At 38.8% G+C, this 21301-nt stretch overlaps 1 protein-coding gene across 1 annotated transcript in view; it reads left to right on the plus strand.

Moving 5' to 3' along the window:
* The window catches only part of LOC148947629 (uncharacterized), a 91333-nt gene that overhangs the window by 41691 nt on the left and 28341 nt on the right, over window positions 1–21301 (plus strand). The window contains exon 5 of the mRNA XM_089095963.1: window positions 11379–11604. Within this exon, the coding sequence (XP_088952089.1) occupies window positions 11379–11604 (226 nt within the window). The remainder of the gene's footprint in view (window positions 1–11378; window positions 11605–21301) is intronic.

A 21301-nucleotide genomic window follows, 5' to 3' on the forward strand; every position in this document is an offset into this window, starting at 1 on the left:
TAGGAGAAAAATAAGTTTTGACCAGGAAAAAATTGGTACAGAAATGGTTTCTTCACCATCCGGACCGGAAAAAAAATGCTTAACAGCATATCAGAAATCTAAATCTCTAGCTCGATGCGAAATTGCTTTTTTTTTAATGTTTTTTTATTTATTTTCTCAAAAACCGGGAAAAAATTAAAAACGTAAACTATAATGTTTTACACATCTTTTTAGATAAGCTTTTGGCTTTGAATTCATTTCTGATACTCATTTCGTTACCTGACCAAAAGAAAATATTAATCAGCAAAAAAAAAAAATGGGAAAAAAACTGTGTCTTTGGGGAAAAAAACTCTTACCAGCGTCTATCAAGGTCTACTATGGAATAAGTTTGTCGTTCTTGTAGTCTATTTGGCTATGTAAACGAAAGGCTTAGAAAAAAAAGACTAAACAACAATAAACAGGAACGCCCCAGCGCCAAACACCATGTGACAAGGTAGGTTCTAACTTAATGCGTTCAGAGAACAGCTTTTATCTTATTTTTCAAATATATAAAAATTGCACATCATCAAAATGTAGGAATTAGATTTTTCATCATCACAGTTAACTGTTATTCTTCTTCACTAAGTTCTTCTTCTTAAAACTTCGAATTGTTGCACGAGCTTGCCTTACAGGTACGGCAGGCTATAGTACACTCAAGTCTGTTTTTCTTACAGGTACACTTTTCACTATCACAGCCGTCAATACGACAGGAACATTTGATAATTTTCAGCAGCTGAGACGGAGCGGCAGGGAGATCTGTTTTTATTGGCGCAAAAACTTCGTTATCCAGCAGTTTCCATCCCAGACGTAGAGGTTCTACTGGGTTCCCGAGCCAGATTTGAACTTGGCAGTAGACACGTAACAAGTGGTACTTCACTGCTGCCTGAGTCGGTGGCAGTTCTTGTGGATGCAAGAAAGTGGTGGCAGTGCTCACTTTTCTGTGAAAGATTAGCTTTCTGGCAGTGTCCAGGTTCGAAACATCAGGGCAACCATACAGTATCAACAATGCTCGCTCTCCTGCTTCCACAATATCGTCAAGTGATGCAAGCTTGTCGCCAAATATAGCAGCGCTGTCCATGAAACTCTTGTTGGAAAGTAGCAGCTGAACGGCTTTGCCCTTTCCTATTCCATAAAGGTGAGAGGTTGTGTCACAACCCAGCACGGCATGACAGAACGGTATCAGATTATTGACATCTGTTCCTAGCTTCTGCTTCATCTCACTAATACCCCAAGCTTAAATTGTCCCGCCAAACTTCGCTTCTGGTTAGAAATATAAACGCCCGGAACGTAAATCTGATCGACTGATCAGAAGAACCAAGATGTCAGTATCATCAGCAACCACGATTGTGTCTGTAAGACTAGCAGCTTCTACGGCTTTTTCTACAATCAGAACGTCGGCGTCTCCTTCCGAGTGCAAAATTTGGAAACCAACGGCTTCCAAATGGTTGCCGAGCAGCTTCAGGAAACATCCTTTGTCTGTCTTACATGAAAGAGACTCTTCTTTCGTCATGTAGAGGATCATTTCTTCGCTGAAAAAGACTTGGCGGCCAACCAGCCTTGCTCGACGTAAATGGGTAGCATCTTTGATTGCTGGACCACCTTCATATCCTTCAAACACAACGATCGCACTAGGATACCTTGCTTGTACGTAATGGACGTATGAAGCAAAGATGACCTTGAAGGTTGCCCCTACCTTCCATGGAAGTCGATGTAGAAGAGAACCACCATCCAAGACAATGTTACACGCAGAAGCAGGTCTTGAGGATGACTGAGTCTCAATCCCGCAAGCCTGAAAGATCGCTTTTGCAAGCTCTGGCTTCTTTGCTTTTCTCATAAGGCCATCGCTTTCGAAAAGAGAAGGAGGAATCGTACAAAGTTCGTACTTGAAGTATTCTTCTCAGAGGTCATTTCGTTGGGCTACTATTATAAACCGCTGGAAAAGGAGCACCGGATCTATGTGCGCTACCACAGAGGACCCCGCCTTTTTGGCATTCATTAGGGTCACTTGGTTATTTTTCATGAAGACTTGCTCCTTCAAGGTTTTTCCCGTCATCTTACTTAGAATCAACTTTCCAGCCACATCGGCCTCGTCAACATTAACATCTTGGGAAGAAGTTATGCCGTTGGCAATGTTTCCAAGCTGATTGTCACCTCTGAACGGAGAAGATTCTCCAAAGTATCCGACGAGCTTCTGGGTATCGTCGAAGTCACACTCCTTTCTACTGGAACTCATGTCGCGGTGCTGCTCACTTGTCGAGTAGCCAATTTTTGTCAAATTTTGCATCAAGAGGTTGATCTCTAGGCATGCTGGTCTTGACAGAACCCAAATGGCTCTCTGCTGTTCTGTCATCCCACCTCCAGTTGTAAGACCGCCCGATGTTTTCAGACTTCTCATATACTCCTGCTCGATGACAAGATCTGCCGAGAGCCCAGCCCAGCGTCACTCTGATCTTCTAATGGTGTGACCTCCCTGTTCAAATGCTTCGAAGATTGGTGGGTGACTAGTTTGAAGCTTAGCCATCTCTTGCTGGTATATCCAGACTGACTTGACATAGAGGTTATGTCCAGATGCTGCTAGAAACGGAAGCATCTCTACTGCAGATTGTAGGTGCAAATCCTACAGGCCTAGTCTCTCGGCACGTATGAACTTAAGCAGTATCCCAAGCATGTCAAGATTCTGAAACCAGAGCTTCGCAGTTCTCTGAGTCAGCAGGTCTTGGCGTCTCTGCTTGAGAAAGTTTTCAAGTTTCTTGATCTGGGGAACATGACTGAGATCTTCGGGTGGGAGGTATCCATCCAGTACGTTAGCGAAGACAGTAGACATGTCTAGAGACGTCAACGTCCCTTGCTCTTCTTCGATGAGATGAGCATATATGGCCGAGCTCAAGAGAATGTGAGCTCGAAAAGCTCTAGAAATCGCTTTTCCAGAAAGAATGTGCGGCACTGCACCAGTCGCGTATACCAATTCCAGAACCTCTTTCAGATCAGAACCTTGCATGAGGTATCCTATGCATCCGACGAAACTCATCATCAAATGAAAACCGCCTAACTTGAGAACAATACTACTCAGCTCATTCGTCGTGTCGGACTTGAGGATCTTCATAGACTTCCACCAGAGCGGCTGGTCAAATGTGAGAACGGGTGTGAATCCGTAGGTTCTGCCTTGCGAAGCTACAAAGCCCAAGGTTGAGTAAAGGCAGGATTCGTTGCTAGTACCACTCGTGTCCTTTTCTGTGGGTAGTGTTGAGATTTATCCTTGTAGTGCAGAAAAAGCAACACTCTTCTAAGCTGAAACTTGGAGTCCGTGATCGGAGTACCACTTTTTCTGCTTCCGTCTTTTCTTGCAAGGTTCGTCGTCTCTCATTCTCAATTTTCGACAGGTATATTTTGTTTGTGAAAGTCTTTCTGCAAGTAACATGGACTTGGTTCCCTGCCTCGACAGAGATGCTGGTACCTCTCGTTTTGCTAGCTTCATTGATCGCCGTAGCTCCTTTTTAGCGTGTTGAGATTTATCCTTGTAGTGCAGAAAAAGCAACACTCTTCTAAGCTGAAACTTGGAGTCCGTGATCGGAGTACCACTTTTTCTGCTTCCGTCTTTTCTTGCAAGGTTCGTCGTCTCTCATTCTCAATTTTCGACAGGTATATTTTGTTTGTGAAAGTCTTTCTGCAAGCAACATGGACTTGGTTCCCTGCCTCGACAGAGATGCTGGTACCTCTCGTTTTACTAGCTTCATTGATCGCCGCAGCTCCTTTTTCTGCCAGTACTGACGATTCTGAGGTGTCTATTGAACGTTCACAAAGGGGACATAAAACTGCGGTCTCAGCCATCTAAAAAAGAGAACTGGGAATAAGTGAGCTGTCGGTGAATGTTACTACGAAAACCCTGATTCTGAACCGAAAAATCTGTAGCTAAACCCTCCCCAGTTCAGATAGGTCACTAAAATAAATGAACTGTCAATCTTATTGAGGGCCGGCGTCGAGTATCATGGGTGCTTTAAGGATTCTTGACCAGGGAAATCTGACAGTCACATCCGCGAAAGGGACCGGCGATAGTCGATAGTACTCTCGCTTCCACTAGAGAAATAGCTTTTTCGTTCCACCTAGCGGCGTCGACCGTGCTGCACTCTAGTGACTTGTTTGCTGTACTTAAGTTTTCTTCAAACAGATGGCGCTGATAAAATATGTGTCAGAAAAGAGAGGTAGGACGAGCGTAGAGTCTTCTTTCCTTTCTATATTTCCTTCCTCCGATTCCTTTCCGCTTCCTAGTAGTTACGTTACAAAAGCATCGGCAAGAAAAACAAACAAAAAACGCACCTGTGTTAAATTTCTGCTCGGACTCCAAAATACTTTCCATCTGAGGAGTTTTTTTGCAGATAGTTGGCTCTACAAGGCTCAGCACAAGACTGAAGCAACTTTGAAAAGAGTGTAACATCAAGGCATGGTGTAACAGAAAGTGAATATCAGAAAGGACTTTCCAGCTGGTTGAAAATGTCGTCACCAATAAAGCTAGGTAGGAAAAGAAATGGATTCGGAACGCCGATAAGCTATTTGTTCAGATGGGGAAAAATGAGCCGAAAATTATTGCTCCTCTTCGAAAAATACCCTGTGATCGTGTGTCGCTTGATTTTTTTTTTTTTTTTTTTTTTTTTTTTTTTTTTTTTTTACTTAATAAAAAAACAAAACAAAAAAAAGAATTAAATGATTAAACGTGATGTTTCTGTCTAATAAAAGAGCACAAAAACAATCGTTTCTTATAAGAGAAACCATCAATAAACTACTTTTCTTTTCACGGTTCCTCATTCTCGGATTCTGGAAATATCTAAAAAATAGGCGCAAAAAACGTGAAAAAAGAGAATTTCGCAACGGGATGGAGATTTAGATTTTTGATATGTTGTAGAGCTCTCTTTTTTGAACACAGTGGTGCAAAAATAATTTCTGTACCAATTTTTTCCTGGTTCGTCCATTTTTTTTCCGTATCTTTCCCCTACTATAATAGTCTAATCCATTCCTGAGATACACCCTTTTGACGATCTGCATGCACATAGTGTGTTTCGATTTACCTCAGTTTCCCATCTATATTCTATAAAATTTTCATCTTCATACCCTTAATCTAAATAATACTAGTGTCATATGTGTCATGGTAGTAGTGGTAGTAGTAGGAGCAGTAATAGCAGTAGTAGTGTTGTATTAGTAGGGGAAGTAACAGTTGCTGGAGCAGCATTAATAGCAATAGTAGTATGCACACGTTGACTTTGACCAGTTGAACATGCCCTCATGATGCCCTTGGAAGTTTCAGCTCGATATAGTTAGCCATTCCAAGGATATTTTTGATACGGTATTTTGACAATCTGAATGAACATGGCATTTTTTTTTATGTAGTGTAGTTTTCCCATCAACATATCCAAAAATTCGAGATACCCGCAGCCTTGTTAGTAATCGCTACAGAAGCAGTAGTTGTAGTGGTAGTAGTTGTAGTAGCTGTGGTAGCTGTAGTGGTAGTAGTAGAAGTAGTAGGGTGCAAATACTGCATTTTGGTCAATTGATCACCCGTCTTATCATTTCTCTGAGTTACGCCCTTTTGACAACCCGCATGCCACAACGTGTTTTTATTTAATTCAGCACCCCCTCAATATTTCATCTGAGTTACACCCTTTTGACAACCCGTATGCACACAACGTGTTTTGATTTAGTTCAGCACCCCCTCAATATTCTCTGAAAGGTTAACCTGAATACCCTTCTTTTTTTTGGCAACTAAAGGTTAAACATGCCTACCTTCTCAAAAACGCATACTATGGTTAACCTAATGGTTAATTGTTTAAGTTACACCCCTGTACCCCAGGGGTTTTTTGTTTGGGGGGGGGGTTTGAATACCCACATAACTATAACATTTACATGGAAAAAAACATGAAACAACTCGCTGTCTTAAAATTTTTATCGGTTGTTTTTTTGAATTTTTGGGAATTAGAGAGAGATTGGTTGCCCTCCAATCACTTCTGACTCTTATAAAGATGATTAGAATTTTCTAGTTTCAATCGAAAGAGCTCCTTTCAAAATTTCTGCAAACAACTCTGTTCTATTCGAAGTGCCTTGGTAAAAAAAAAAAAAATAACACTGTACCCACTTCGCTCTTTACTGAGGTAGCGCTATTGCACTGCCTATGACTAACAGTATTAATGGGGTGTCAGAAATAGAGAATAGAAGGGATTTGACACAGCGTGCGTATTTGAAACTTTTTTTTAAGGGGATTCGATACCATAAAGAATCAGCCTATCTCGTCCATTATAAACTTTTTAGTTTGTGTGGCCAAACTATTTAGAATTGATTGGGCGGTCTTGCCATAACTTGTAGAGCTTGGATAAGCGATCTAAAACTAAAAGCCAACATCTACTTTCCCTGAAATCTTCGAACAACCTTGTAACTTCTCTTGTTTTGTGCCGGGGATAGATATATTTAGTTTTAGAGAAACTTTTACGAATAGGAAGTATAAATTTCATTTTTTGACCAAACGGAGCAGAATTTTCTTTTTAAATTTCAGAAAAGTGTTGTGCCTAAAAAGGTTCTAGCATACCTGCAAAGCAAATGCCAAAAATCACCTCAAAGGAAATGTCATTTGACCAATTTGATAGCTCTTCGAATTTTCTCTAGTGCAACCCGCTTTGATTGAAAGCTTTGCCGACACAACTTCATTGTCTTTTCAATCAAAATTCACAATCAAATCACATATTATCAATATGTTTCAGTGAAGTAGTCCCCTGGGAGAATTCGCTAATGAACTTTGCCTTTGAGACAATCGGCCGACGTTGAGGCTCATAAAATGATGTTTGAGGTACCGAATCCTCTTAAGGAATGTGATTTTATATATATATATATATATATATATATATATATATATATATATATATATATACACACACACACACACACACACACACACACACACACACACACACACACACACACACACACACACACACACACACACACACACACACACACACACACACACACACACACACACACACACACACACACACACACACACACACACACACACACACATATATATATATATATATAAAACAAAAAAACAAAAAAACAAACATAAAAACAACCACACAAACAAATAAAAACAAAAAAAAAAACAAACACACAAAAAAAAAAAATAAAAAAAAAAAAAACACAAAAAAAAACAAAAAAACACAAAAACAAAAATACACATATACACACACACATATATATATATATATATAATATATATATATATATATATATATATATATATATATATATATATATATATATATATATATATATATATATATATATATATATATATATATATATATATATATATATATATATACATGCAAGGGCGGATCCAGGATTTTTCTCGGGGGGGGGGGTTTACTAATTTTTGACTCAGTTTTCGACTAATTTTACTGATTTTTACCTAGGTTTTACTAATTTTCTACTTATTTTCGACTCGGTCAAAAATTTCGGGGGGGGGGGGTTCAAACCAGGTAACCCCCCCCCTGGATACGGCCTTGTATACATGATATAGAAAGAATCATTCTTGATACAAATTAATTTTGGTAGCTATTTTATTTAATCGATGACAATAAGCTAAATCAAAGTTTTGCCATTTTAACATTATTCTCGGTGAAGTTGATCGAAGTTTCCGGCAACACTTAAGCTAGCAACTTAAACTTATAGTACAGGAATAAAAAGGTTTGACAAGGAACAAATTGATAAAGTAATGCTTTCTTCACTATCCAGACCAGAAAAAATCGCTGAACAACATTTCCAAAATCCCCATCTCTAACACGTTGCGAAATTTGTTTTTTTTTTGCCGTTTTTGTTTATTGATTTTTTTTTTGAAAAAAATGAAATATAACGAAACTGGTGTTTGATATGTCTTTCTCTATCAGATTTAAAAGCTGAAACGATATCTGATGTTAGTTTATCTGAAATGTCAAAAAATAAATCAGAAATACTCTGTTTTTGAACAAAAATTAACAAATTTTAATGTTTTAGGTAAAAAAAAAACAAGCGTTCGATAGAAGTTTCTAAATCAGTTTTGAGTTGAAAAACTAGGTTTTCTGAGATACTTCAAGATCTTTTTAATACCCATCCTCCCCACCCTTTCCCAAAAACCTTGCTCTTCGCAGGCATTTGAGATCAAAATCCATTCACCTTCATCACCATAAAAAACGAAATGGTAAAAATTATTTGTAATAAAACGTAAGAAAATTGCACATCTGATAGATCAAAGGAACAAAAATGAACAGGGAACATTAAATCACAGGCTTAAAGCTCATCCTCAGAAAATTCATCTTCTTGACACTTCGCGTTGTTGCACGAAACTCTACATACTCGACAAGCTATGGTGCATTCCATGCCATTTTTCTCGCAGGAGCATATCCCACTGTTGCAGCCATCAGATCGGCAAGAACATTTCACGGTCAGAGGTTTAGGAGGAGCAGCGGGGAGATCTGTCATTTTTAACTCTAAAACTTCGTTGCCTTGAAGATTCCATCCCCAGCTTAGGGGGTCAACCGTGCTCCCTAGCCAAAGCTGAACCTGGCTTTAGACTCGGAACGAATGATACTTCGCTGCCATCATAATCGGAGCCAGCTCTTGTGGGTGTACGAATGAGGTTGCAGTATTGAATTTCCTCTGGAAAACTTGGTTCCTGGCAGTGTCAAGACTTCGCAGATCCTGGCAGTTGTAGAGTATCAACAACGCTTTCTCTCCAGCCACAGATATTTCATCATGCGATGCAGATTTTTTGGTAAACAGGGTTACGGCGTCTCTGAAACTCGAGCTGTATAATAATAGCTGAAGAGGTTTTACTTTTCCGATGCCATAAAGGTGCGATGTTGTGTCGCAACCCAGTATGACGTGACAGAATGGCATCAGCTGGCAAACCTCTGATCCTAGCTTGTCTTCTATCTGACAAACATCCCAGGCTGAGCATTCGCTTCCGAATTTCGCTTCCGGCGAGAAGTAAACTCGATTTGAACTCGTGTCTACATGACAGATGAGGACGACGAGAACATCCGTGTCATGAGCAACCACAATGGTGTCGCTATGGAGTGCAGTTTCCGTAGCCTTCTTCACTATGTCTAGATCAGGATCTCCTTCAGAGTGGTATACATCGTAACCGCTAGCTATCAGAGCGTTTCCAAGAATCTTTGGAAAACGCGATTTGTTCTCCTTGCATGAAAGAAACTCCTCTTTCTTCATGTAAATATTCATGTCTTCGTTAAATAGCACTTCGCGGCCAACAGATCCAGCTCGACGCAAATGGGTTGCATCTTTGATTGATGGACCGCCGTCGTATCCGTTGAAGACGATAACTGCACGGGGATACTTTTTTTCGACATAATGAATCTACGAAGACATGATAGCCTTGCATGTGGAAGCGACCTTCCACGGGATTCAATGGAGAAGGGCGTCCCCGTCTAAGACGCAGCTGGTAATTCCCACTGGTGTTGGGGACTGAGCATCAAACCCACATTACAGATAGACTGCTTTTGTTAGCTCGGGCTTTTTGGCCTTTCGCAAGAATCCATTTCTTTCGAAAAGAGCAGGAGGAATGGTATAGAGCTCAAACTTGAAATAATCTTCCTTGAGACTAGACCTCTGGGTAACGATAATGAACCTCTGAAAAAGTAGCACCGAGTCGATGTGCGCCACCTCAGAAGAGCCCGACTTTTTTATGGTCATCAGAGTAACTTGGTCTTTCTCTTTAAAGACTTGTTCCTTCAAGGTCTTTTCTGACATCTTGTCTAAGATTTTCTTCCCAGCAGATTCGGTTTCGTCAACATTCACACTTGGAGATGAAGTTACTCCATTTGCAACGTTTCTTAGTTGTACATCGCTTTTGATTGGGGATGACACTTCGAAGAAATCTACCAACTTTGCGGTATCTTCACAGTCACGGGTTTGTCTGTTCAGACTCAAGTCACAATGCTGCTCGCTTGTTGAGTAGTTGATATTCGTCAGGTTCTGCATCAACAGGTTGACCTCAAGACACGCCAACCTCGATAGGACCCAAATGACTCTCTGTTCTTCAGTCATGCCACTACCACCAGTGAGTCCTCTCGACGTCCTTAGGCTTCGCATGTACTCTTGTTCAATAACTAAGTCTGCTGAGAGGCCGGCCCAGCACCGATCTGACCTTCTAATCGTGTGTCCTTGCTCACTGAATATCTGAAACATTTTTGGCTGACGACTGGGAAGTTTAGTCACCTCTTGGATGTACAACCAGACAGATTTCACATAAAGGTTGTGCCCAGATGCGGCTAGGTAGGGAAGCATTTCTGCTGCAGCTTGCAAATGCAGGTCCCATAGACCCAGTATCTCGGCGTGCATAAACTTCAGAAGCTTTTTAACCAAGTCAAGGTGCTGCAGCCAGAGCTTTGCTGTTCGCTGATCTGCGCTTTAAACGCAGGGAAATGTATCTTTCAACTGCTTATACCTGCAACAGTAGATGGCACTGATAAGAAAAGTGGTCTATGAAGGAGAGTATGCAGAGAAGAAGTTTTGTTGATGCAGGCCATGTCCTGATCAAGGCTATGTAATTCAGTTTATTTAAAAGTTTGGCAAGAAAGAACCTACCCTAACATTTATATCAATAAACTACAAACCTGAATGAGATTCTTTGTACGGTTCAGAGCTGAGATAACTTTCTATTTGCATAAGACTGCAGCTCGGTTGCCACAAGATGGCGTTGAGAACGTGTGTAAATGTAATCACGCTAGCTTGAAAGTATCTGGATGAATACTGAAAAAAGACAAACTAGCGGACAAAAGAAAAAAAACACACAAAAAAAAGATATCATGGTTATCACTTAGTTTTTTGGCCAAAAATAGCGAAATTTTGCTATTTTTTTGCTAAAAATGATTTTTTTTTAAACTTATTTGTCGTTTATAAGAAAAACAAACGTCAGAAACGGTTTCAGCTCTCAATTCTGATACAGATAGACGTATCAACCACTCATTTCGTGACACTTCATTTTTTCATGAAAAATAAAAATTAATGTAACAAAAATAGCGAAAAAAAACAAATTTCGCAACGGGTTAGAGATGGGGATTTTGGATATGTTGTTCGGCGCTTTTTTCTGGTCTGGATGTTGAAGAAAGCATTACTTTATCAATTTGTTCCTGGTTCGGGCATTTTATTTTCCGTATTATTACTGTACTAATAGTAGAATAAGTCGGAATAGTAGTAGTACAGTAGTAAGTAGTACAGTCGGTCACTAAACGTTTGTGTTTTGAATTTATAATAACCGTTCGTTGAGAACCGTATATGATATTCTAAGGTCTATTTCTTCTAGCTTTTAAGTCCTTTTTTAGATCGAATTTGAAGTTGAGGTGGACGGCATTCCTCTTCCAGAAGTGAAGTTTTACAAAGATGGTCTCGAGATTTACGATGGCGAGAAAGCATCTATTATCAAAGGACCAGGAGGAGTTTTTTACTTGATTTTTAGATCTTTATCAGTTGAAGACTCGGGAGAAATCAAATCCGTTGCTTTTAGTGATGCTGGGGAGTCTGTCTCTGTGGCCAAACTTCAAGTGGAAGGCAAGTGTATTATCATAATTTTATTTATAATCCATGCAGTTTATAAAATAAAACTACGGAATAAAATAAAAGAAGAGAAATTAGTCATCAAGAAAAACAATAAATCATAGCAAGAGGGTATTAGATAAGACTAGGACAGTGAATAAAATTGGGAACAATGAATGTATAACAATTAATGTGCGTATGAGAAAAAGATGCTTGTAGGATAAGGAATAACCTTTGGTTCATACAGATGCGTTTCAGAGGCAACACTATAGCGTTGCCTATAGTAAAGGCCATACGACTCCAATGTTTTATTAGTATTTTTCTCCAGGGGCCCTTCATATGAGAGGGGTCGTCGTATAAACTTCAGAGAGGGCTCATTCGACTGGAAATCTTAAGTTCTAGTTCCTTTTTTAAGAGTCAAAAATAATCGGAGGACAACTAGCCCCCCCATCCCTACCCCCTTTTTCTCCCAATACATCTGATAAAAATTTTTGATAGCCATTTTGTTAAAAATAGTTCAAATATCATATAAGAAAAACTCCAAGATCGACACAACCACCAAGGTTCGGGGGCAGGCGTTGTAAGTTACACCCTGGGGGCATACATGGTTCATATAGAAGGGATGATCGCATAAGCCTTAGAGAGGGCTCATTTGATTGGAAATTGAAGTTTTTTGCACAATTTTTAAGAGTCAAAAGAGATCGGAGGCAACTATTATCCCATATCCTTTTTTCCCCAGAATTTAATCCGATAAAAATTTTGAGATAGTCATTTTGTTAAAAACAATTCAAGGATTATCTAATAAAAACTCCAGGCTTGACACAACCCCCCAAAACCTAAGGGCAAGTGTTTTCAGTTATGCCCCGGGGACATGTAAGGCTCCTATTGTAAAGTGAGGTCGTATAAACTTCAGAGGTCGCTCGTCTAAGTGGAAATTAAAAGTTCTACTTACCTTTTTATTAGTCTTAAGCGATGCTAGGACATCTACCCCTCACCCCCCCCCACACACACACCCTCGTTCCCTCAAATGCATCCGATCAAAATTTTGTGATTGTCAGTTTGTTTGAAATAGTTCAATGATCAGATAACAAAATTTCGGGGTAGCCATAAGCCCCCGCCAGAGCCCAGGGAAGGGTTGTAATTTATGCTCTGGGGGTATTTAAAGTTTTTATGGAAAAAGTGGTCGTATAAACCTCGGAGGGGACTCAAATGATTAGGAATTGGAAGTTTTTTATTGTTTTAAAACATAAAGTTGTGAGACAGAGTCAAACTTTAGCGTAAAGAGCGAGGCGTTAAGGAGGGGACATCATCTTTCACTTACGGAATGGTATTTGTTCGTTTTAAGTTTTAATGTCGCTCTTTACTTTCAGTTAAAAAACTTTTTTTTTATTTAATATCTGAACGTTTTTGAATTAATGCAGCTTTGATTTTGGCTCACCGTACATAAATAATTAAAACCAAATTTTCATATTAATTTAATTTTTTTGGCTAAATGCCAAAAAAATGCTAAATGGCTTTCTCGAAATTTTGTTCTGGCGAATTAACTTACGTAACGAACTTGTATATCAGTATATTTTCATTACGTATGTTAGGGGGTTCGCCCCCTAGTCAATACCTCGCTTTTTACGCTAAAGTTCAAATGTTGTTCCAATTCTTTAAGAATGACCCCTTAATCACAAAGGCCATTAATTAGAATAAATAGCTCTGATTAAAGTACAAAAAAAGCTTTAGCGTAAAGAGTGAGGTAATGAATAGGGTGCGAACCCAATCATATACGTAATAATCTCTGTTCATTTTAAGTTTTGATGTTGCTCCTAACTTTCAGTTGAAAAAATAGTTTTTTTTACTTAATTTCTGATTTTTTAAAATAACGCTGGGAAATCCGACGCCGCCTTCATAGCAATGTCCCTTCCCCCATGAAAAATTCCTCCATGGAATGATTCTCCCACTTAACCCCCGACCCACCCACCCCCCAACTACCAGAAAAAATACCCCCTGAAAGCTTCTGTATACTTTACTATATGTTAACATTGGGCCAAATTCATAACTTACAGACCTTTTCCCCGGGGACTATGGGGGATTAAGTCATCCTCAAAGACATAGTTATTGTATTTTTTGCCCATGCTGAACAAAATGGCTATCTCCAAATTTTGATCAGTTGACTTTGGGAAAAAAATGAGCGTGGAAAAAATAAATAAAATAAACACATCCGTGATCTTTCTTCTGGCAAAAAAAATAGAAAATTCGACATTTTTGCAGATACGAGCTTGAAACCTCTATAGTAAGGTTCTCTGATACGCTGAATCTGATGGTGCGATTTTCATTAAAGTTCTATGATTTTTAGGAAGTGTTTCCCCTTTTTTTCAAAAATAAGGCAAATTTTCTCTGGTGCGTAATTTTTGATGGGTACAAGAGTAAACTTGATGAAACTTATTTACTAAGGTTGCAAGGAAAAAGAGGGAAGGTCCGGAGGCCGGGTGTAGTTGCTTGAGATGCGGGGAAAATGATTATGGGTTGGGCCATTTCCTCCTCCGGTGTAAGCAACTATCTCATTTAAGGGGATTAATTATCCAGGAGGGGCAAGATAGGCTGCTTTGTGAGTTAATGAGGTCTAGGACTCCCCGTTATATTGTGGCAGTAGGAAATTTTGTATTGATGGGAAGGATGTCAAATGAAGTGTAATTTTTCTTTAGTATTTATCTTTTTGTATATGGCTTTAATTGGCTTTTAAATACAGATTATTATTATTATTATATACTTGAAATAATTGAAATCAGCATAAAAATTTGATTCTTTTGATGTAACTATTGGTATAAAAATTCCGTTTTTTATAGTTTCGGTTACTATTGAGTCAGGTCGCTCCTAACTTACAGGTCGTTACCACGGACTGATTGATAAAAATTCTAATCTTTGTGTAAAAACCGATATCCCTGGGGAGCTCTATACTAAATTCTAACAAACAAATAAACACACATCCGTGATCTTTCTTCTGGTAAAAAATACAAAATTCCAGATTTTTGCAGATAGGAGCTTGAAACCGCTACAGCAAGTTTTTCTGATACTCTGAATCTGATGGTGTTATTTTCATTAAGATTCTAATACTTTTAGGGGATGCTTCCCTCTTTTTCGAAAATCAGGTAAATTTCCTCAGGCTCGTAGTCTTTAATTGGTCAAACTAAACTTAATGAAACTTATATATTTGAAATCAACATAATAAGCCGATTCTTTTGATGTATCTATTTGTATCAAAATTCCGTTTTTTAGAGTTTCGGTTACTATTGAGTCAGGTCGCTCCTTAATTACAGTTCCTTACCCCAGACTCTTTGATAAAAATTCTAATCTAAGGGTAAATACCAATTTCTATCGCTGGGGAGCTCTAAACTAAGTTCTAAAATACTGAGCCTCAAATTTTACATTAATGAACGCAAAATCTTGTAGCCCACAGGTATATGGCAGGGGTTTGCTTTGTAGATTGAGGAGAACTCATAAAAAAGTAAATGCATATACGGATTATAGAAACTTCGTTACCACGAACACTTTAATTCCTAAATGAGCAAAGAAGAAAAAAGACTTAGTGAAGTTGAAGTTGCATACAAAGAAATAAAAAAAAACTAGCTAGATGAGAAAAAGTGTTGAATGATCTCCTTCTTTCATAAGAAGTTTCCAAAGTTGCTTGACTGCCAAAATTGTTAAAGACGAATCCGTACTTTGAATTTTTGATATTCAGTGAAAAGCCTGTTAAATTTGTTTTTAATATCACTTTTGGCGTCGTCTCTTCCGAACCTGATTGAATATATGAAGAGTACCCACGTAGATTTTGCATATAACAGATTCACAGGAGATGTCCAACCAAAGTTATGAGCTATTACTATTGTTAATATTATTTTTATGGAAGTCACTAATTTGTTCAGCATCCTGTTTCCAGTTTGTAATCTTACTACAGAATAACTGTCTGTCGTCAATTATTTTTGTTATATTTCAATCTTCTTCTCAAATACTCCGAAGGCAACGTTCCAGGAGTTGTATGAATAGTAGTTTTTGGCGCTGGTTGACTGTCAAATCGTTTTTATAAACATCTTTTGGCGAAAAGCCTTTCAGATATCCTGTGATTTTGAGAAGTGTATCTTTGGGATTAAGCTTTCGTTGCTTATATTATGATTCACTAAAACTATTTAGGCTCACAATCTGTGAAACACAAAAAGTTGTTCACGGCATCATCTAGCTACTTGCTGTTTTGATAAATAGGCTGAAAATGGTCTTAAGGCTCCTGAAAGCAGCCTGTATCTTTGTTATACAATGTTACTTTACCTAACTTTATTCAATAGAGATAAGATAGGTTAGAGAACTGTAAAACCTAAACGGCACTTCTTGTATTTTACTGCTCACTGGATCTTTCTTTGATTATATGGTAGAGGTACTTACGGAGGGAAGGGGAACTTGTAGCGATGGGGTAGAGTGATGTAGTGATGTAGGAAGGGGGAACTTTACTGTAATTAAATTAGAATATTGATGTTTGCTGTAATTAAATTAGAATAAGAAAGAACTAGCATCCTTAAAAAATAATAACAACCCCCTCTACTTCGAAAAGAAAATCCTTCGGAGGTGACTCAAAAATAGAGAGTACAAAACTACCAGTGCTTCTAGGGTTTTAGTCCCTTTCCCATTTACCCCTATCGTTGGAAGCTGTAAAGTACTTGTAAAACAATTTAGTGCTCGTAAAACAATTAAGGCAATAGGGGAAGCACAAGGTAACTAGAAAAATTGATCTTTCCAATCTCTTAATTGGTTTACTCGACAGGGTTGAGCCTCTATTTTGGTACATATACTGATGCGCATACAACGTATGCAACACACTCAGACATACCAATGAAGCTGTTAGGTGCATCAACCTGTAGAATATCAAACATGAGAAATACCCGATAAAAATCAGGATTGCATGACACCGATAAATGTAAATTCTTTTCAGGAAACAGCTCTCACTAAAAAAAAATAGATTTGTTAGTCCTCATATAGCAGAGTCCTGCGGAACCAACAGAGGGATCAGATGAGAAACGAACATAGATGACCAAACAGAGCAACAGTAAAGATCAAAGGGAACACGCAAAAAATTAATATTCCGAAGAATTAATCTTCAAAAAAAATAACTTATCTTATATTCCTAGAAAGTTTTGCCGACACACATTTCAAATACTTACCAAAACTCATCCAAAATAATGCAAGGATACTTGATCAAAGTCTTAACAGAAGAACTACCATAATCAGTCTTTTCAAATCATAGATAAAAATTAGAAGATCCGGAAGAAAATTTCCCATGTCCCGACTCTATTTGCTATAATTTAACTCTTAATTATGCATCCTTATCTAACTATCAATCATTAGAAAACTACTCTGAGTTACATCTAACAAACCGTTCTCTGTTCTCTCTTTATCAAGTTATCTCTGTTCTCGCTAGACCACTGTAATGTACAAACAGTGAGAGACATATTGAGTCTAGAGTATTATGAAATAAAAAACAAAATAAGTTTTTCAACTGAAAGTAAGGAGTAAAATTAAAACTTAAAACGAGCAGAAATTATTCCGTACATGAAGGGGCTTGCCCCCTCCTCAACACCTCGCTCTTTACGCTAAAGTTTTTTAGTAGCTTCCTATTATTCTAATGAAACGACCCTTGTGTTTCAGGAGTCGTCCTTAAAGAATTAGGACAAAAATTCAAACTTTAACGTAAAGACCGGGGTATGGAGAAGTGGGCAAGCCGCTTCATATACCTAATAATTTTTGTTCGTTTTAAGTTTTAATGTTGCTTCTTACTTTCAGTTGAAAAAAGCTGTTTTTTTTAATTTAATTTCTCATCATTTTTAAGTAATGCCAGGAAACCTGGCCCCACCTCAACGGAGAAGTGTTCCTCCCCATGAAAATATCCTCTAGACAATTCAGTCCCGGTGAAAATTTACCTTGGACAATTACCCTTAACAACTCCACGGGTAAAACTGATAAGAAAAAGAGAAAGTAATAAATATAAGAATTATCGTGTATAGGAATTCGCGAAAATTCACCGAGTGTATAATTTCCCCTGACAAGTCTACCCCTGGAAACTTCCCTCTCCATAGAAAATTCCCCCGCGGAGAAACACCAGCAAAAAATTGTCCCTCCCCCAACCCGAAAATGTATACATACTTCACACTCACAAATACTATGTGTAGAAAATGGGAAAATTTTATAACTTAAAGACCTTTCCCCTGAGGCTGTGGGGGGGGGGTCATGTTATATCCAAAGGCACAGTTATGGGGGCTTTCAACTATGATGAGCAAAATAGCTGTCTCAAAATTTTCATCGGCCGACTTTGGGAAAAATGGGAGGGGGCCAGGTTGCCCTCCAATCTTTTTGGTCACTTAAAAAGGGCACTAGAACTGTTAATTTCCGTTCGAATGAGCCCTCTCGCAGTATTCTAGGACTGCTGGGTAAATACCATCACCCCTGGGAAAAAAACAACAACAAATAAACACGCATCCGTGATCTATCTTCCGGCAAAAAATACAAAATTCCACATTTTTGCAGATAGGGGCTCGAAACCACTGCAGTAGGGTTTTCTGATACGGTGAATATGATGGTGTGATTTTCATTAATATTCTAATACTTTTAGAGGGTATTTCCCTCTTTTTCAAAAATCCGACAAATTTCCTCATGCTCGTAGCCTTTAATCGGTAAAACTAAACTTAATGAAACTTATATATGTGAAATCGGCATAAGAGGCCGATTCTTTTGATATATCTATTGGTATCAAAATTCCGTTTTTTAGAGTTTTGGTTACTAGTGAGCTGTGTCGCTCCTTACTTACAGTTCGTTACGACGAACTGTTAATAAAAGATTCTAATCTATGTGTAAATACCGATTTCTATCCCTGGGAAGCTCTAAACTAAATTCTAAAATACTGAACCTCAAATTTTACAGTAGTGAACACAAAATCTTGTAGCCTACAGGTATATGACAGGGGTTTCCTTTGTAGATTGAGGAGAACTCGGAAAAGAGTAAATGTATATGTGAATTATAGAAAAATATTGTAAAAGTAACTGAGTTGGGGAATTGGGACTGGAATTGTGACTGTATCTACTGCATCATGAAGTATTAGAAGGAAGAACAAACGAACGGATCTTTATTTAACTGAAAAATCTCTATATCCTTTAGACACAATCTAGAAAATATCTATTCATTGTTCGACGTTCATCCTTTATAAATGTTGTTTTCTGATTCGTAACAGCACTGGGGGGCCTGAGGTTTCTATGACAGCCCACCCCAGCTTTCTATGACAGCCCCATCCCTTTTCCCATAGGATTCAAGCGTATGCCTTCTGACGCCACTCCCTTGCACACATGCAATGCGGTCAGCTGCTTCTGGATGGTAAGATTTCCACCCTTGGCAAAATTCCCGCGTTGTTTTTGGGCAAATTCCCACCCTGGACAAGAGTTCAATGTCTTTGGCAAGAGTTTAGTGTCCTTTTCGGTTAGGTTAGGTGTTTTTCTATGACAAGCCCCTTTGTTATTCTGCGACAGTCCTCTGACGTCACGGTACACACCCCCGTTTCAAGCACATGTTACACCACGCGATAGATCTTCGCCTTTAAATAGTCAAATAATCAGAACTACGAGCCCCTCAAACTCTCACATCTGAGCAACGTATTCACCGGTTCTGTGAAAGGGAACACAGTTGCCAAGAATCTACGAAACACCCCTCTGGACTCAAATGACGGCATACGATTTACCTCGTTTCAAACAGACAGATATGTACTTTGCGCTAGGAACCCATGGGGGAATCCCGGCTTGTAACGTAACGTTGATTGTGCAACACTGTCATGTGGTACTTTTTTTCACCAGAAACCTCCAAAGCATTTTTTTTTTTATAAAATGGCGGTACACACTTTATGTAAGGTCAGCGCATCTTACGCATGGACGGCGCATCCATCACTTCCAGATAATACCATTTTGACATTTTTCACTCCAAAAGCCTCAAGATATTTTTCTGTTTTCGGTCGTTCGAAACACCATTTATATTTTTCTTTTTCTATAGTTTTTGACCCCGACAGGACTCGAAGGGTCATTCCCTTCCAATGGTACAGCACCCCAAGCAACTTGTCTATGAAACCATTCAGAGTATTTTGTATAAGGAACCACATTCTAAAAATAACCTATTGCATGACAGCTAAGATTCCTCATTTTTTGGCACTCGTTAGAATGATGCGTTACTCTCCCGATTTGGTACACCTCAGGAGAGATTTGCTCTAAAGCTAATAATAACCATAAAACGATAATGTATCGTTTCTTTCCGTGGGATATTAGATTTCACACTATCACGAAAATACACCCCCCCCCCCTCTAGCATGCAATACCGGAGGAATAAGGAATAAGGTTGATATTAGATGCAATTTAAGATATATTAAGAGCTTTTAAGGAAAATATCCATTTCTTTGAGTACCTGTTAGATTTTCACCTCTTCCATGGGAAAAATTCCTTATTGTCTCCACCTTAGCTTTGAAGCTGTAGTTCACCCCACAATGACGTTATATGAGCCCCCCCCCCCTTAATCCTGAAAACACATCTCCACCAAGACATTTTTCAGGCATTTCCTAATGAAAAGTATGTCTTTAAATCTCGTGATTCAAGTTTTTGCAACCCAAGCCAATCATAATTCCCCACAAAATACTCCACACTGTCATAGCCTTTCACCTATCTGACAACCCCTCCCCTGGATGAGCTGATATTAGTGGTATATTTAAACCATATTAAGAGTTGTTACTGAAAGACTTTTAAGGAAATACCATTCTTTCATTGAAATAAATTTATGGATATTTCACATTATCCTAACAATAGATTCCACCCTACACCTAGCATTCATTTTCAGTGGGCGCCTTGATAATAGATGCAATTTTTTAGGCATTATTGTGGCTTATAAAAGGATTAAATATATAAGTAATAACTTGCATAATTTAAGGAAAGAAGAGGGTAGTGGACTCCAGGGGAAGAGGGGGCGTCTGCGAGGGGAGGAGGCCAGTTTTTTAATCACCAGCTCACCACTGTTATATTTATAATATTTTGTTACAAAAAGCGGTAACTTTCAAGAGTATATTTATTGTTAGCATGCCTCCTTCAACTAGGGCACCGGCCCTGCTCGTTGGCAACCTCCGAGGGCGTTTCCAGTTCCCCCGAGTGGTTTGTCTCAGCCTGACGCACCTCCAGGGCACATTTTTCAGAAAAAATCAAAACACGCAAAGGCGGGAAAAATCTATTTCCCACCCATCTGGCGCACTACGGGGGAGTTTGACCTGTGTCTACTCATTTCGCGGAAGGAATTCGGCCACCCCACACGCTGCGGGGAAGCTGTCAGCTCATTCTGAAAATTATGTAGTAATAATAGGGAAATTATAATAGAATTTCTGCAGCATCCGTTTAACGTCACATCGTCCCTGTTTCTGGCGCTCAGTTAGCAGGATTCACACCCCTGTCAACCCACCCAAGATTCCAGGCGTTCTAATATTTCTTCTTTATTGGCATGAATCCTACCGATTTTTGTGCATGTCTAATATGAATGATGCTAGTCTATCTCGCAAGTTAGACTAGAAGTACCTCATGGGACTCCAGCACGGCAAACACACGCTTGCTGCGTATTAACGGCGATGTATATCTTAAGCAATGACCGTGACCAAGTCTAATATGAATGATGC

Source organism: Artemia sp. Qi Xiang Cuo, chromosome 10 (assembly GCF_049724085.1).
Source record: "Artemia sp. Qi Xiang Cuo chromosome 10, ASM4972408v1, whole genome shotgun sequence".
Lineage (NCBI taxonomy): Eukaryota > Metazoa > Arthropoda > Branchiopoda > Anostraca > Artemiidae > Artemia > Artemia sp. Qi Xiang Cuo.